Here is a 19,007-nt window from a genome sequence, read left to right as displayed (position 1 = left end):
CGCCCTGGCACTTTTGATCAATTGCTAACGTCACGTATCAGTAAAGTCTCGTGTGAATAAGTTCACGTGTTTGTAAACCGTAACTCTCGCGAGATCACGTTGTGAAGTGATTGGTCATTAATTATCCTGATAAAGGCGACAGTGGTCGCTGAAAATTTGATCTCTGTAAACTGCGTGTTGGAATTAAGTTTAACGTTTTACTAAGACCTAGAAATTATTAGATTTTAGGCCCCCTGGAGGCTTGTGTTTTACTGCAGCAGAACGTCCGGTTTTGATATCTCATGATCTGGACATGCTATGGTCATGAATTTTTGTATGGTATATAGATCTTGGGCTAGGGAAAAAGTGACGTGATTTTGGGCCCACTAGCGGCTTGTTCTGGAACTGCAGGAGCGTTTGTTGAAAAATCCTCGAAAGATTAATGAGGAAATTCTATAGATCTTCTTTGTTCATAATAGGACTATGAAACACTTGAGAGCACGAAAAACATGTTAGGATATAGAATATTCAACTGAAGACCTAATTTGCATAATTAATGTGAAATTGTTAGAATTTCATACTCGCCGCATTTTATATTAAATTGCCGCATGACGTTAAGTGAAGGTAAACGTCGATAAACATAATTTGCATAATTTATGAGAAAGTGCTAGAATGAACCCAAAATCGAATGCTCTACTTTGCAAACTATATTTAATTGTTGTGTACGGGTTTGTGGGGGCCTAGAAACCTCTGGATATTTTAGATACCGTGCAGTGCAAACTTCTATTTTCCGACGTTATGAAACATGGTGATATTGTTAGGTGTATCTGTGTGCCTGTCTATTTATTTGGGTTCTAAAAAAATTATGGTCGGTTTAACTTAAGAAGGCCTTAATGTATAATTATGATGGTATTTGGCTTGGGTAGACAAAGGCCATTTCAAACGTCATCCTGGTGGCTGGTATAAGCCAGAACATATATCAGTAACTAGTTTGCATTTCGGAATGCTCAGTGGCGAGTCTAACATTCGGCTCTGCAAGCCGGACAACAACGGGCCATTCTGCTATGATACCATGCTAAGATACCAGACAAACATTGGGAGCTACAAGCCGGGCAACACCGGGCCATTCTGTCTTTTTACTAACTATCGCTAGATGGCGTTGTTGATAGGTGAATCTATTTCGCCATATGTCGCTAGATGTCGCTGTTCGACAATGCATGATACACGATATCTTAAGCGAAATATCAGCAATTGTAAGAGTATTAGGAAAAGATTTAGAGTAAAACATTATAGCTTTAGATGATATGAGCAAGGGCAATCAATAATATTGTGCTTTCACTGGCTGTTGAACACACAATTAGACTGAGAAATTATGAATATTATGCAACCGCTGTCGTCGCACCTCTCCCCCCTCCCCGGAATTCGTTGGTGGCGTGGAAACAGGTTGCTTTCCAACAAATGCCAAATTATACGTGATTTTTTTTCTCCTGATGTCGGTTATTAGGTCCCAAATTGTCTAAAAAGGCACAAAATCGGACGCGGCGAGGGTCTGTAGCTATCGACGCAAAGCACATGGCGGCCGCAAAATTTCTGACAAAATCGGTAACGCGGCAGAAAAATATCCGATACATTATAGCATGATATATTACACTGATAGCGCGTCAAAATGCCAGTTTTTCTGTGAAAGCACTTGTTTTTCTTATCAAGGATTGAATCTGACAAATCTTTTTTTTTTTTAATTGCAGCGCAGTATGATGTATAAAGCAATCCGCCGCGTCTGTAAAAGCCGATTGGTAGTCCTAATTTTCGGAATCGTCATTGGCGGTTGGGCTATACAGATATTCACCGTTCAGAAAGTTCAGTATGTCAAAGAACCCCAAAAGGACGCCAAGGATTTCCCAACAAGCCCCAACAGACTGATACAGGCCTATCACGGTCCGACGGAGCCGAGACACCACCCCAAAGACCCCCAATGGTTGAAAGGAAGGTCTTGAAAATTTAAAGTACCACAATTTGCCACAAAATAAAGTATATTTAACTCAATCTTTCACCCGTAACACCGAATTCTAGGTTATTGGGTTTTTAGTAAATGACAATGAAATTGACTATTTATTATGGCTCTGTGGTAAGGTCATACTGTTATGACTTCACCACATAGATACGCATAACTTTATTGTGGTAAAGTCATAACAATATGACTTCACCACAGTAAAGTTATGTGCGTGTCTTTATCAATTTAAATTTGATAATGCCACACTAATTTGTTTGTTTGCTTGTTTGTTTTTTATTAGATCTCCATTAGTGTTCAACTGACCACTATTCTTCCTGGAGTCCACATAAAATTAAAAATCATAACAACAGAAATGTACAGAATTCAACACAAAATTAACATAAATTGAATAATTTAAAATAATTAACATAATTAAGTAACATAAGCTAAGTTCGAATCAGAGTGATCACTGACATTATAAAAGTAACATAATTAAGTAACATAAGGTTAGTTCGAAATCAAATTAATAATCAGTAAATGTAGTCAACTATGAAACAAATTAACAACAAAAATCTCTTGATTAAACAAATTGTTCTGCCTGGCTGACATTGATAATAAAACCACTTTAAGGTGCTTTTGCATGTTTATTGCAGTCCCCTATCCGCTGGCCAGGGAAGAAAAATCTTACTTGACCGCGGTGCCAACGTGGCGTCCACAGTACAGCTCTTCAGAGAGACCTACCCTGGTGGTCATGACTTCATCATACACTCCTTTGAAATAGACGAGAGACTGGCGCCGTTTTTCGCACCGTACCCGAATCACGTGCTACATTGTCCCACTGGGGTGTCGAACAAGGACGGTGAGTAGACAAGAGAGATGAATAGTCTCCTACAAATTTATTTGAAAATTATATCTCTCTAAGAATACCATCAATCTTAACGTTGCCATTTGGACGTCGAGCGGTCACTAACATCGCCGATCCAGCGGCTTTCCTCCATACATATTTCGTTTCATTTCGTTCCATTTCGTTCCATTTCGTTCCATTCCATTTCGTTCCATTTCGTTTCATTTCGTTCCATTTCGTTCCATTTCGCACTTTCTGGGGTCCCCTGGAAAGGGAAGTCTAGTTTGGATGACTGTTCCATAGAACACACATATGATCAATATCAGGGCATGCGTTAGGTCGTAGAATTCTGCCAGAGATGAGTAGCTCGAAAGGATCTCCAGATTTAGACTCGAAATGTAAATTTGTCAGAAAACTGCCAGAAATATATTACTAATAAAACAATTCTAAAAGCCTGTATCAGAGAAATGAAAAAAAGGCCTAGGAGTATATTGCCGAATTTTACGTCACTTGGCCTTTGAAATAAATAAACTGAATCTATTTAACATAAAAAATGTAGATATGATTAATTTGTACTAATACACCATCCTCTGAAAATTTGGTGGTCATACGACATACCGTTCTCAAGTTCTGAGGTCAAATGACCCCTCCCTCGGCCCACCAAGCCCAAAACGCCCGGTCTAGATAGGGTTAAAGAATTTGCTGGATCTAAAAGAAGAAGAAGAAAAATTAGGAAAAACAACATGGCTTCACCACACCACTACATGATGTAATCATACCAATGATTTATGATTTATGTAGCTACAGTCAATCATACGTACATATAATTGACAAATTGGGCAAGTAAAGGAATTCATTGTATTCTGTCCACACTTCTAGCTACTCTCAGGTCCTTGTGAAGTGTGATGTGCATATATGAAATGTTACCTGTCTATTATACTGTAGCTGTCATTTTTTTATGCAAGATACATCCATATCATAATTTCCATATGAACATATATAACGTGTCTACAAATGTGTATCTTATTTCTGTAATTAGTGACATTGATGGTTTGTTACTACTTAGTGAAATGTACGAGATCGTGGAACTAGTTGTTCTATATTCCGTCACTAGGAAACATGACAGCTTACCTTGAATCTGCCTGGTCACCGGACAAAGGTAGGGTTAGCAACAGAGACATGCAGTGGGGCGGCGGGACACTCTTCGCTTGGGACTCTGAGAAAGCGGACACTGAGACGGGCGGCCGCCGGAAATTGTCCCTTCGCCCGACTGTTCCGACAGTCGACCTGTCCCGATGGATTCAGGAGAACACCGCGGTGGAAGACTACGTTATATTCAAGCTTGACGTTGAGGGGGCAGAGTACGACATCTTAAAGAAGATGCTGGCAGACGGAACCTTTAAGTGGGTTGACAAGTGAGTTTCATTTGCCGTGCTGTTCTGATTTGACTGCCATGATAACAAGATATGCTTCTCTTGTATTTGGCAGACCATAGCAAAGGCATGCACCTTAACCCTCATTCGACCCAGGGGTATATTTCTATGTGCCTTTTAAACATTTTTGATCGAAATGCATTTGATTTTGTGCTCATATCTCTTTTTACCTTCGCCCAAAAGTTAATGTTTTTGTATCTGTGTGACCGTGGGCGGGGGTGGGGTGACTCTCTGCCAACACGATAACTTGAGAAGACTTAAATGGATTGCCTTGATTTTTAAAAGGTGGGTAGGTCGTAATGAAAGTTCGAGATGCTTGGATTTTGCCCCCCCCCCCCTTGACGATTTGTTATGGTACTACAGAAGAACTTCCTGTTTTAATATTAGACAAACTAGGGTCACAACATATAGCACTTGTGCTGGGAAAGAAGTGACGTGAGTTTAGCCCTCCTAGCACCTTGCTCTCGAACTGCAGGGGTATTTGGTGGAAAATATCTAACGGTTGATAACACAAGAACCGGTTAATGAATAAATAAATGAAGACCTTTATTGTAAATTTTGCCCCACTGGGCTAAGCACAGGTCACATAATTACAGACATATACATATACATATAACTGATACAGTAAACGTCTAATGTATTGTACTCTTATTGACTTCCGCTCGCTCCTTAGTAACTGTATAAATATCCGAGGCTATATGACTATCTATATTTGGTTTATCAAAGATTAATAGGAATATTAATTTCTCTTTAATTCTCATGTATCGGAAGTGGGGAAATATACTCAATACATGATCAAAAAGATGCGTCACTGTTATATAAAGTACAATTCACTGCAAAATGTATTTCTTCCTCTATGTAAACTACAAATTTGGCATTAAAACCATTAAGTTTTACGAGAATGACCTAGCTTTACGGTTAGCCAATAAAATGACATAAATGACGTCATAATGACGTAACATTACATCATGATTGCTGTTATGATTTATCTATACTAGTATACCATCCTAATATTTGCTGGACATACGATATACCGTTCATGAGTTCTGAGGGGGGGGGGTCCTCTTATCCCAACAAAAGGGTTAAAACCCGAACTATGTTCGATCTTGTTTGATCTGGGTTATTTAAACCGCAACGTGTGCTCCATTTGAAGTCGCCCCTGGTTATTCATAGTAAACAAAGCCTAGCCTTTACCCCTTCGTAGCCTCGAATTGGGAAAAAATCACTTGTCGTGTAGGCAAAAATTTTGTCGTGGACATGTACGACATGTAACATGTAGCAAAGTTACCGTCGAAGTCGTGGTAGACCTTACCTATATCGGAATAACTTGCGTTCAAACAACGGTTAACAATTAAAACATGGAAGGTACAACATACCTCATTAAATGCTCAATAGTAGCTAGTATGCTCACATTGATGTTTTTTAATGCACGCAGGTATTACGGCGAGTATCACCCCACTCAACCTGTGACAGGCTGGAATGAAGAAGAGATGCTCAAACTTAAGTCAGAAGTAAATACAAAAGGCAAACATATGCTGGTGTGGAAAGGCGAGCTCAGAACATACCAAGACTTTAACACCATGAACCCACCATTGGTTAGTTGCACGATGCATTCAAGTATAATCGAATGTATAGATTTAAAAATGCATTTTCAACATCAATTTGGTTGTATATCGCTGTTTGGGGGGGGGTAGGAGCAGTAGTTTTGACGTGTCCTCTGTTTATGTTTTTTTTTTTGTTAATTTTTTTGGCGGAATTTTCATCTCAAGTCTTGGGATGATTTTTCCTTTCCTTTTTTTTCAGATTGTCTGGATTGTAGAAAAAAATGAACTCGTTAACCCGCAGCCTTTTTACAGTTTTTATTTAATAGAGACCATTTTGTGTCATCATCGTGCAGTTTTTTCTGTATAACAAGTAATCAAATGCTACAATGAAACATAGCGAAAGAACATAGGACTTTTTTTTAGCTAGGGCCCAGTTCAGGCTCAGCCTTGCTTGGATTTTGCACACACACACCCCCCACACACCCAACCAATGATATAAGTGCAGAATATAACAAGGAAAATCGTAGATTTTGTACCTCCGGGTATTGAAATGTGTGTTGCAGAATGTTGGGTGCATGTTGGGACTGTTCTTTAAATTAGTGAATTCGCGCGAATACCATTTTTTCGAAAAGTTTCGAAATGTTTGTAATTGGCTAAATGATCTGTGAAATCACTAATCCCCCTAGCCGACTGGAGCCCAAAAATAGAAAGGACAAGGGGCATCCCGTGGCGAATCTGGCTGCCCGACCCTCAGCGACCAGCGATAATGTAAACAAACACCCGCTCCGGGCGCCAGCCGCCAATCGTCCGGTGCGCGTGTTACCCTTCTAACATGTAAGTAAGACCATGTTGATTTGATTATATGGATGACATCCTCTGGAAACCCCAAAACTGATGCGCGCGTGCGAATAGTAAAATCTGAGCTTTTTATTGTATACTTTTATATGTTGTTTGTTATATACATGTAGTTGATGGTGTTGAATTTTATGTGTTAGATTTAGCCTTCCTGGTTGTGTTAACACAGGTCAGTATTTTCATCTGCAGCCTATAACATGTACCCACGAACGGGCCGCCACGAACTTATGCCACAAGGAACTCGTAATGAAACTCAGAATGACAACCGGAGCCGTTAAATGGAATCAGACGTTAAAAATAACTAGCTGAAGTACCTCCCCGCATGTGCAAGTCATCCTTATTGTCACTTCCTCCATTTTCCGCCGATTCTTCGTATAAATTGGGGAAGTAAAGGTCTGAATCCGCGGTATTTGTAAGTTAGAAGTCGTAATATACGCCGAAAACAACCAACACAAAGGTTGCGCAACAGTACGTTGACCCCTGACCCATTGGCTAACCAGGAAGTGCCGATTACGTGTCCTGTGAACGCGTACTAAAGTATCCCCCCAGCGGGTCCCACCAGGCACGATAATGAGACGTTGATTGACGGCACATGTGGTTCACATCTGAACAGTTTTTAAAGAAAGAATTTATCGACAATGCTGACACCCCTCTGTGTGAAAGGTCAGATCAGTGGTCGCGACCTCAATCGTCCTTATACATGCAAAGGTCAAAAGCTGAGGCCCACTTTCACACTGAAAGGGGTGTCCATCGGCGGTCTAAACGCATCATTTTGACGCACTAAAACACACATACTAAAAAACCAAAACAACGTGCACCATCTACAGCCCAACAGCAAAACGTATACCAAGTCCCAGACATATCCGTCCACCCAAACGCGAGAAACGGGTGCGAACGCAATTTTCGTCTTCCCTCACAAAACCTCCGCGCTCGGGATATACATCCCTACCCGGAGGTAATTAATGAAATTCATTCATTCATTCATTCATACAGATTGCTTAGGCTGGGTTATAATAATATATTGATGAAGATCTTCAAAATAAAGCAAACAAATCAGGAAGAAACGTCGATGAAGGTTAGACACCCAGGTAATACGATACGCCAAAAAACAGTTACTCAAGCAACTGGACATGATTTTGAAAACGTCAGACATTTCAGCTAGTATCCACTAGCTTTCGTCAGTGACTGAGAGACCAGAGGGCAAAGCAGGTTTATAAGCACAACCTATTGATAGATATGCAAATAAAGTGAAGACAAATTTTTGGAAGTTGAAAACTCCCAGCCCCGAGGACAGACAACACTTAGGCTCCTGTTCTGTATAACAGAAGTCTTTCAGACTAATTTGCATCATCTTGTCTTGACTTGTCTGACTTTTGTTCCTTTTCGACTTCCAAAATTTGTCTTCACTTTATTTGCATATCAATCAATAGGTTGTGCTTATAAACCTGCTTTGCCTTCTGGTCTCTCAGTCACTGACGAAAGCTAGTGGATACTAGCTGAAACGTCTGACGTTTTCAAAATTATATCCAGTTGCTTGAGTAACTGTTTTTTGGCAAATCAGGAAGAAAACAAATCATGTTGCAGTTCTCATGGTTTTAGTTTTATACTACTTTTATGCCATTGCTAGGATCATTCGTTCACAATATAGAAAGTATAAACATGATCAACCTGGGTTGTATTTCATGTAATAGAATTTAAACGATGATGCTCTTTTTTTTACCTTTTTTTACCATTTTTCATTAAAGGTACCCGACAGTTTTGTTGGATCTCCAAGCACAGTCTACTCTAGCTGCCATGCTGCAGTCTCTGGTCAAGCCCTCCTGACATTGGCTGTTTTGGTCGGCATGAACGCCAAGGCGGCACACAAGTTGATAGCGACAATAGCAGCTCATTCGAGCAGGATGCCGGTCACGCTCTTCCTCTATGGAGACTTTGTCGAAACGTTTCCTGAACTGGTGACGGAATGGGCCAAAATTTTTACAATAGGCATGCGCGAGGTAAGGCTTTATTTTGGACGGTATGTGCAAACAATCGACCTGTTACTTGATACTTTATACTTTACTCGGATATCTATTAGTTACACAAATTTTGACACTATGACACGCATAGACTGAATATGGAGGATAAAGAATTATTGTTTTATTCACTAATGGGTGCGGGATTTTCGAGGTGGTGCTTTTTCTTCACACACACACACACACACACACACACACACACAAAACACATACACACACACATATCAGATTATTTTACGCAACTTTTGTTTCATCTGCAGAACCAGCCATTTCCGCTAGGAGACTTTTCGCAACAGGCATCGAACTGGATCCGGCTTACCAACTGGAAGTTAGCAGCCCTTTCGGCAGCCCATTCGAGCAGCCCATTCGAGCAGCCGATTCAAGCTTACAGGAAAGCTAGCATCCTATTCGTGTTTATACATTCGTTTCTCTTTTTTTTTATTTAGTACATTTGAACGGATTTTGGGACGTGGATGTATACAGACTGTATATACCTTCAGTTATTTGTCGATTAGGGGCTTTTGCTGAAGCTTAAAGACAACAAAACAAACAATTTTGAAAATAAGCTATAAGAGCCACACCTACCGGAGAGCATGCAGGGCGTTCTGTAATTGAACCAAACATGGCCCGTGAACTTGAAAAACTGATAATTAGCTTTAGACACAGGTTATCAGCTAAAACTATTATATTGGACAAGCCATGTTTGATAAAGGAGCCACGGCTGGACTAATTGAGTAAAATGAGGTAAGAAAATGGGCTGCTATACGGATTGCAAGCATAAAGAAAGTCTTCCTGCCATTCGAACTAAATGTGGCCCGTTAACTTGAAAGACGGACTATGATAGCCAATGACCAAGTCTATGTAATGAAAGTATCACATTTAACGGGCCAGATTTGATTAAGGCGCAACAGCGATACTTATGGGAAGGGGGGGGGGGTACAAGGCGTGTGGAACATGGCGGTCAAATGGGCCATCTGAATCGGCTGCTGGGAGGGTTAAAAATCAATCTGCCGTCAAAACTAAACGTGGCCCGTTAAATTCAAAGATTGATAATGATAGTCATGGGTCTAGACTATCTACTAAACGTGTCGAATTCAACGGACCGGATTTAATTAACGAGGCACGACGGCAGTTAATGAGTTAGAGAAGGCAGAATTTCAAATCTCCCGCCGCATTTGCATACATACAGAGAAAAGTTCATCGCCTGCGCCGAATAAAACGCGGCCCGTAAACTTTAAAGACGGATTACGATAGCCAACGACCAAGACTACGTACTAAGCATGTCAAATTCAACGGGCCGGATTTAATAAATTAGTCAGAGCGGACTATTTTAGTGCAAGACGTCAGATTTTAAACTTCCCGCCATTTCCATATACACAGAGAAAAGGCTATTATATGAACTAAACTAAATGGGGCCCTTCATTTGAAAGACGGATTATGATAGCCATCGACCAAGTCTATGTAATGAAAGTATCACATTTTACGGGCCGGATTTGATTAACGCGCAACAGCGATACTTATAGGAGGTGGGGGGGGGGTACAAGGCGTGTGGAACATGGCGATCAAATGGGCCATCTGAATCGGCTGCTGGGAGGGTTAAAATCAATCTGCCGTCAAACTAAACGTGGCCCGTTAAATTCAAAGATTGATACTGATAGCCATAGGCCTAGACTATCTTCTAAACGTGTTAAATTCAACGGGCCAGATTTAATCAACGAGGCACGACGGCAGTTAATGAGTTAGAGAAGGCAGAATTTTAAATCTCCCGCCGCATTTGCATACATACAGAGAAAAGTTCATCGTCTGCGCCGAATTAAACGCGGCCCGTAAACTTTAAAGACGGATTACGATAGCCAACGACCAAGACTACGTACTAAACATGTCAAATTCAACGGGCCGGATTTAATAAATTAGTCAGAGCGGGCTATTTTTTTGCAAGACTTCCAATTTTAAACTTCCCGCCATTTCCATATACACAGAGAAAAGGTCATTATATGAGCTGAACTAAATTAGGCCCGTTCATTTGAAAGACGGATGATGATAGCTAACGACCAAGTCTATGTAATGAAAGCATCACATTTAACGGGCCGGATTTGATTAACGCGCAACAGCGATACTTATGGGAGAAAAGCAGCGTCAGACGCTACGCGGCACACAATTCTAATCGAGAACTTGAACCTTTAAATAGTAGATCACATTAAACTACTAGTAACCTAGAATTTATAGTGTAAGTATACTTAGCTTGTAAGTGCATAAATGTACATTAAAGGTCTTTCATTCATTGTTGGCAGGAACAGAAACATTGTTTTTGTACAGCTTCAATAAAAAATACAAGAAAAACATTGATTTCAACACGTTAGGCCGTTTTCCCCTTCGTCCCTGGCTGCGCTGGCTACTTAGTTAAATCCGGCCCGGTCAGCAAAATGCGGGTCTATATTTGCAAGAAGCAAACGTATCTGTAGCACATCAATAAAATCAGACCTAATACGTCTAGACTAGTAGACACTCTAGCTATCATTATCAGTTTTTCAAGTTCAAGGGCCATGTTTAGTTGAGTAGCAGACAGACCTTTCCTCTGGTCCTTTTTTCAAGGCCCAGTTGCTGCATTGACGGGGGCTGACTATATCTTAATTTGCCGTAAAATATGCCAATTACACGCCGTGTGTTTCAGGTCGCCATGTCAAAAAAGGGATGGCCACGTGTGTCAGGGGTATTCCGACTGAATGAACCAAGATGTCCCTCCAATGTAAACAGCTTTACGCGATCTTTTCCATCAGCACCAGATCAGCACGACAAATCATGGAAAGGGCTAAAACGCATCTTAATCCTCACATTGAAAAAAAGCATGGAAATGGGAACAAATATACTACAGGCGCACATGACTCATCGTCACACAACGGACAGTATTGAAACTGTGACGTCTAAAATAAAAAAGACCAATAATCTGTAAAGTAGATTGCCTTGTATTTGTAACGGCCAAGGGAAACTCATTATTTTTAATCCAAACTGATCAACCAGATATTTATTTCCATGTGGCGATCATACAATCGCTGGGATCTGTAGATAGAGAACGTGTGTGATGAGAAGCACGTGGAATTTGGTGTGAAACAATGATTCCCTTCTGGTAGTGCTGACATAGGAATTTGACAAATGACTGCATCCCGCCTTGGAGCAGAGCGGAAAATTTCCTTATCAGTGATCATCTTCTTTCTGTAAGCAATTAGCCTGGGTGCCAATCCCATAGCACACTGGACACAACGTCTCAGTGAGCCATCAATCACAGCTTCTCCTCCCTATGGCTATGCTGGAGAGCCCTTCCTAGCCTACCAGACCCAGGCTCACTGAGATTTTGTGTCCAGTGTGCTATGGGGTTTGGCACCCAGGGTAGTAAGCCATGGACTAGATGGGTTAAGCAAAATTCTTTATCGCTGTTTCAAGTTTACGGACCAGAGGGCATTCCCGCGGTTTGTGTAGACGTATCAAAACAGGCAGGAAATTTGAAATCGACTGCTAGACTGACTAAACGTGGCCACGTTTAGTTCAATGGCAGGAGGACTTTCCCGACGCCTCCAATCGGTATATAGCAGCCGGTTTGTTTTGACCTCTTTCATTAATCAATCCCGCCATAGCTCCTTAATGAAATCCAGCCCGTTCAATTTCAAAGTTTAGGCAGATACTCTTGACCGTTTGTTATCATTCTGTATCTTAAAAGTTTATGGGCCACGTTTAGTTCAATGGCAGAAAGACATTTCCAATGCCGGCATTCCGTATAGAATGTCTTTCTGTCATTAAACTAAACGTGGCAGGTGAACTTGAAGGAATCAAAATGATACATGACAAGCCCGAGTATCTATTAGAATTGTTAGATTTGACGGGCCGGATTTAGTATATGAGCAACAAGTAGGTTTTGTCTATTAGCAGCTAGGTAGACCTTCTCTCCAGCTGTAAAGGCGGGAAATTTGAAACCAGAATAACAAATTTCGTTCCAATGTGGTGCCCTAATTAAATCCGGCCCGTTCAATTTGATACTTTAAAAGGATAGTCTGGGTCTTGAGCTACCATTCTCAATCTGTGAAGTTAAAAGACCACGTTTAGTTCAATGGCAGGAAGACTTTCCCCATCCCAGCAATCCGTATCATGAGCAGCCGTTTTCCTTATCCTTTTCCCTCAATTAGTCCCGCCTTAAGTACTTAATTAAATCCATCCCATTCAATGAAATAGTTTTAGCTAACAATCTGAAGCTTGAGCTATCGTTATCGATGTTTCAAGTTTACGGGCTGCGTTTAATTCGGCGCAGACGATGAACTTTTCTCTGTATGTATGCAAATGCGGCGGGAGATTTGAAATTTTGCCTTCTCTAACTTATTAACTGCCGTCGTGCCTCGTTAATTAAATCCGGCCCGTTGATCTTGACACGTTTAGTAGATAGTCTAGACCTATGACTATCAGTATCAATCTTTGATTTTAACGGGCCACGTTTAGTTTGACGGCAGATTGATTTTTAACCCTCCCAGCAGCCGATTCAGATGGCCCATTTGACCACCATGTTCCACACGCCTTGTACCTCCCCCCCCCCTCCCATTAGTATCGCTGTTGCGCGTTAATCAAATCCGGCCCGTTAAATGTGATACTTTCATTACATAGACTTGGTCGATGGCTATCATAATCCGTCTTTCAAATTAACGGGCCTCATTTAGTTCAGTTCACAGTGCGAGAATTGAACTTTATAGACGAATAACATCAATGTTTCCCCACTTTACACACCTAAGTAATACAGACAAATTCACATTTTTAATGAACTTAGACAAACCCTCGATCCTTAAACTTGTATGTTCTTATCTTTTCAACATCACAGAGAAGCGAAGAGAAGTCGAAATTATGTAACAGACTGTAGTGCTAGTACTAGACTGATCTTGTTGTGTATATATTTGTGTATTCAAGTTAACCTTTGTACCTAACCCAGTGGGTATGTTTGTACAATAAAGGTCTTCATTCATTATAATGACCTTTTCTCTGTGAATATGGGAATGGCGGTAAGTTTAAAATCTCGAAGTCTTGCACTAAAATAGTCCGCTCTGACTAATTTATTAAATCCGGCCCGTTGAATTTGACATGTTTAGTACGTAGTCTTGGTCGTTGGCTATCGTAATCCGTCTTTAAAGTTTACGGGCCGCGTTTAATTCGGCGCAGACGATGAACTTTTCTCTTTACGTATGCAAATGCGGCGGGAGATTTGAAATTCTGCCTTCTCTAACTCATTAACTGCCGTCGTGCCTCGTTAATTAAATCCGGCCCGTTGAATTTGACACGTTTAGTAGATAGTTTAGACCTATGACTATCAGTATCAATCTTTGAATTTAACGGGCCACGTTTAGTTTGACGGCAGATTGATTTTTAACCCTCCCAGCAGCCGATTCAGATGGCCCATTTGATCGCCATGTTCCACACGCCTTGTACCTCCCCCCCCCTCCCATTAGTATCGCTGTTGCGCGTTAATCAAATCCGGCCCGTTAAATGTGATACTTTCATTACATAGACTTGGTCGATGGCTATCATAATCCGTCTTTCAAATTAACGGGCCTCATTTAGTTCAGCTCATATAATGGCCTTTTCTCTGTGTATATGGAAATGGCGGGAAGTTTAAAATTGGAAGTCTTGTAAAAAAATAGCCCGCTCTGACTAATTTATTAAATCCGGCCCGTTGAATTTGACATGTTTAGTACGTAGTCTTGGTCGTTGGCTATCGTAATCCGTCTTTAAAGTTTACGGGCCGCGTTTAATTCGGTGCAGACGATTAACTTTTCTCTGTACGTATGCAAATGCTGCGGGAGATTTGAAATTCTGCTTTCTCTAACTCATTAACTGCCGTCGTGCCTAGTTAATTAAATCCGGCCCGTTGAATGTGACACGTTTAGTAGATAGTTTAGGCCTATGGCTATCAGTATCAATCTTTGAATTTAACGGGCCACGTTTAGTTTGACGGCAGATTGATTTTAACCCTCCCAGCAGCCGATTCAGATGGCCCATTTGATCGCCATGTTCCACACACCTTGTACCCCCCCCCCCTCCCATAAGTATCGCTGTTGCGCCTTAATCCAATCCGGCCCGTTAAATGTGATACTTTCATTACATAGACTTGGTCGTTAGCTATCATCATCCGTCTTTCAAATTAACGGGCCTCATTTAGTTCAGTTCATATAATGACCTTTTCTTTGTGTATATGGGAATGGCGGGAAGTTTAAAATCTGACGTCTTGCACTAAAACAGTCCACTCCGACTAATTTATTAAATCCGTCCCGTTGAATTTGACATGTTTAGTACGTAGTCTTGGTCAAAATCCGTTCAAATGTACTAAATAAAAAAAAGAGAAACGAATGTATAAACTCGAATCGGATGCTAGCTTTCCTATAAGCTTGAATCGGCTGCTCGAATGGGCTGCTCGAATGGGCTGCCGAAAGGGCTGCTAACTTCCAGTTGGTTCCGGCTTGGTCTGGTCAGTGCCATACAGCGCCTGAGTGAAGTTGGCCTACAACCAGCATTTTACTTTCCCGAGAACATTACAGACATGTTGATAGAAGTAGCCAAAGATCGGGGTCTGAGGATTATCCAACCGACAGGTCGCTTCCCTCCAACTGACGGTATTTGTATTAGATTTTTACCCTCACCAAGAAGGTTACGTTTTCGGAAGCATGCGTACAATGTATGCGCGTGCTTGTGTGTGTATTGTGTGTGTGTGTGTGTGTGTGTGTGTGTGTGTGTGTGTGTGTGTGTGCGTGCGTGTGTTAGTCTATCTATTCGGTGTATGAACAAAACTGAAGGTGGATTTAATTGACTGATTGACTGTTTTCGTAAAGCAAGTCTTGAGAAGACATCGAACCGAGGTGTTCTAACTTCTAGTCTTGCTGGGCCAACCTATCATGAAAAGACCCCACGTTGGGTCGTGTGGCGCAGTCGGTTGGGCGTTCGAGTCACGCCCAAGAGGTCGCGGGTTCGAACCGTGCCCATGTCACCGATCTTGTGCCTTGGGAAAGACTTTCCTCACTTAACTCAGGTTGAAATGAGTACCTACCTTTGGTTAGGGACGTCCCTCGGATAGGAGGTTAAATGGAGGTCCCGTGTTTGGGGATAGCCACACCCCACGCACGTTAAAAAACCCACCGCACTTATTGAAAAGAGTAGGGGACCTTCCCGGTGTGAAAAACGCAGCTTGTACATGTGCGCACATGTACAAAACCGGTGTGTTACCCCTAAAGGCGGTTTACCGGTTATGCGAAATAAACAGAAAAAAATCCACTATTCCCGATGAGAGGGAGTTCAAGTCCCTGACTGTGCACGGGAAAAATGTCACCTGTCTGTACGCTGTATCAAAAATAATTATAATAGCCTTGCGATGACGGTATCATGAATGTATGAAAAATCTAAAGACGCAGACACAATTTTAATGTTAACGAAACAAAAAAAAAGTTTTAACGTCTTTTGTGTTTTTCAACAGAACAATGGCGTCTATCTTTTGAAAACTACTACATAAACAAGAATGTAAATAGGATTCCCAAAGCGCTCCGCGTCATCGCCAAACAACTGGACAGCAAGGGAGGCATCGTTACTCTGGACTCGGACCATCCAGACAGTTACATGATTTCCGTCTTCCTCATGGATTATTTGGTGGAGAAATCCGGATACAATATAGTTAGTATTTCGGAATGTCTGGAGTAAATTATGTGCCCTATATAACATAAGAGAAGTTTATCTACGACACATTTGCACAGGTCGAACATAATGGTAGTGTGTAAATATAGCTCAGTTCAACATAAGCAATTACTGATCTCAAAAATGGGTTTGAAGATAAACTAAAAAAGGCTACAATTGTGTAAATTTAGACGTTTTAATAGGTTTCAAGTTAAGTCCCATGCATGTTGTATTTGCGCCTAAATAATTCAAGCCTATTATATTCCGAAAGGGATACTGAGACGAGGGGGGGGGGTCTTTTGAGGACCGTCTCCCGTAATGCACATTTAAAAACCGGGGCCGGCCTGGAAGTGTTACGGAACGGAAAATGTGATATAAAAGACGAAAAAGCAACAAAAAAAGGTGAAAAGAATCAATAATGGCAACTTTCTTCGTATATCGTTGCTATAAATTGTTGATTTTTCATCTAAACAGCCCTGCCGGGTCCCGGTTTGGAAATGTGACCTCAGCATTGATCCTATATAGACCTGGATTTTTGGGGATTCGTAAGACGGGGGTGGGGGCTCATTGTCCCCCCTGAGAACTCGTGTACGATATATCGTATGGAATTTAAGAGGATGATGCTCTAGTAAAAAAAAATCATAAGAAGATTTTTGATGACGTCAGGAAGAAATATGACGTAATTCTGACTTAATTAATCTGGTTATTCTCGTAAAACTTAATGACATACAACATAACTAACAGAAAAATCCAAAAATAGGATATTTAGGTCTACTAATTATAAGACTTATGTTGCCCAAAGCAACACCGGTGACGTCCTAAAATTATCCGCCATCTTGGATAGTCAATCTTGAATTAAAAAGTTGTTGATTAAATTTTAACTAGAATTATCTGTATATACCTGCTCTGATTATATTGTCCACCATCTTGAATTTTGACTATTAACGTCATCAAATTTGCATAAGTTATGCATGTCTAATGATAAAAATTACAGAAAATTACATTAGATGTTATTGATATTAAAAAGCATATGTAACCTAAAAAAGTTTATTGTTGAAAAGAAAATTTCGCAAAAATGCTTGTGAGAAACGCAACACTAAAAATTCAATTAAGTACACGCATACGAAATAATTGCCTATTTTAGAAAAAAATCACCAAGTCTGGTGGTCATAGCACAAGCCGTTCAGACGCTGACATCATAGTTGGCGCGGGCACTTTTAGCCCCCCCCCCCAACCCCAACAAGACATTTTTTTTAATGTATGTGATTTTTTGGCTTACATCTGTTCTAAAAGTGTCCACGACAGTTGGTAAAGTTTCCATTCTAATTATAAGGAAGGGTATAGGGTTACCAGGGGTTCCGTGCGTGGTTTCCGGGACTCTTTCTTCGAAATGAAATAAACAAAACGCATTGCATATATCTGAAATGTTGTTTTGTTGATTACATTGCTTAAATGTGTGTGGAATCAATCTTTAGCGTGTTGAAAGATGATTCTAGAACAATCGATATCAATAACCACTCAGCAGAGCTAAGGCGGCCCAGGGCATATTCTAGCTACCACTTAGGTCCTGAATAAAACTTGTAATAACTCGACAATACATGTTTCAAAATGGCTCAAATTTGCAGGGGAGATAAATTAGATGAATATCAGTGCGTCTAAATAAATTTGATGTTGTTATGTTAAGTCTATTTGTTTAGATTATGAAAATAATAATGCCATTATTTTTGGTAAAAAATGGAGTTTGCAGAACTATTCCCAAAGTCCAACAGTCACAGTTTTTTGCATACAGCTGCTGACACATACCTTCTAACAGAAACTGGTGAGTTAAATCAAGATTTCCTTTCCTTTGTTTTGAAAAATTGTTTTTTATGAATATCATTGATAGATTTTGAGGGTAGCTCTTTAGAAATTGGCTAATAACAAAATGTAGCAATCATTTAACAAAATATTCATATCGTTTTGGTGTAGAACGGGACATGACGCATCATTTGACATACTTGTTTTCCTTCCTGAAAGGTGGCTATAGTTCTTTAAAATCGTTCAAAGTTTGTACTACAAATTTGTAGCAGGAAAGCCACATTTTGCCCATTTTCTCCCATCAATCACAATTAATCATGTTGACAGCCACATCAATTAGGTGTTTTAGCACCTCCATGAGACACAATTATGAGCCATCCGCATTTGCATAAGGACGTATTGTTATGCGCAGTTCTGTGAGTCAGGGACTGTCACATTGTTGTCTTTACCTTACTTGAAAGGAGGTTGGTTGAAAGAGAGAAGACAAAACGAAACGAAAAAAAAGGTGCAAATGCCAAAAGTCTTCATAACAAAGGCTGAAGAACATTTATTACCGTATTTTAGCTAGTTTTGCTCAACAATCTATGGTATATATACATAATTTCCTCTCAGAAAATGGACTGGGAGACTCGTATCACGAGATCCAGTGATTCAAGTAGGCAGATAATAAAATGGGTTGCAAAGTAGCAAAAATTACATGATGTGTTGTGATTGTTTAAATATCACGCACGGGAAGGGCATTTTTTTCTATCAGGCTGCTTCTAACTAGCCTGGGCGCCAGACTGTTTCCAGGGCGTACAATTAGGCCCGCTTCTCGGGTCCCGGACTAACATGCCCCCGAAGAAATTTTACCACAGAGCCTCT

The 19,007-nt window shown here is 40.6% G+C and overlaps 2 protein-coding genes across 2 annotated transcripts in view; both read left to right on the top strand.

The window, feature by feature from the left end:
* Positions 1 to 2,836, top strand: part of LOC109462245 (galactose-3-O-sulfotransferase 2-like) — a 6,208-nt gene extending 3,372 nt beyond the window's left edge. Inside the window, exon 3 of the mRNA XM_019758778.1 lies at positions 2,642 to 2,836. Coding sequence (XP_019614337.1) covers positions 2,642 to 2,836 — 195 coding nt within the window. The remainder of the gene's footprint in view (positions 1 to 2,641) is intronic.
* On the top strand, positions 2,632 to 16,373 carry LOC109462285. The gene is made up of 7 exons (XM_019758816.1): positions 2,632 to 2,828; positions 3,928 to 4,228; positions 5,682 to 5,841; positions 8,391 to 8,642; positions 8,921 to 8,958; positions 15,129 to 15,298; positions 16,153 to 16,373. The coding sequence occupies exons 2-7, from the start codon at positions 3,933 to 3,935 to the stop codon at positions 16,371 to 16,373; spliced, it is 1,137 nt and encodes a 378-aa protein (XP_019614375.1). The 5' UTR covers positions 2,632 to 2,828; positions 3,928 to 3,932.
* The last annotated feature ends 2,634 nt before the right edge of the window (positions 16,374 to 19,007 follow it).

Source organism: Branchiostoma belcheri, unplaced genomic scaffold, assembly GCF_001625305.1.
Source record: "Branchiostoma belcheri isolate BF01 breed outbred unplaced genomic scaffold, Haploidv18h27 scaffold114, whole genome shotgun sequence".
Classification (NCBI taxonomy): domain Eukaryota; kingdom Metazoa; phylum Chordata; class Leptocardii; order Amphioxiformes; family Branchiostomatidae; genus Branchiostoma; species Branchiostoma belcheri.
Note: the sequence above shows the minus strand (reverse complement) of the source record. Positions and strands in the feature narration are given on the sequence as shown.

Bases quoted from the DNA above. Each gene is read 5' to 3' on its own strand.
- LOC109462285 (XM_019758816.1), top strand. From the start codon at position 3,933: ATGACAGCTTACCTTGAATCTGCCTGGTCACCGGACAAAGGTAGGGTT. The intron at 8,643-8,920 runs GTAAGGCTTTAT...TTTCATCTGCAG, and splicing joins TTACAATAGGCATGCGCGAG to AACCAGCCATTTCCGCTAGG. The intron at 15,299-16,152 runs GTATTTGTATTA...GTTTTTCAACAG, and splicing joins TCGCTTCCCTCCAACTGACG to AACAATGGCGTCTATCTTTT.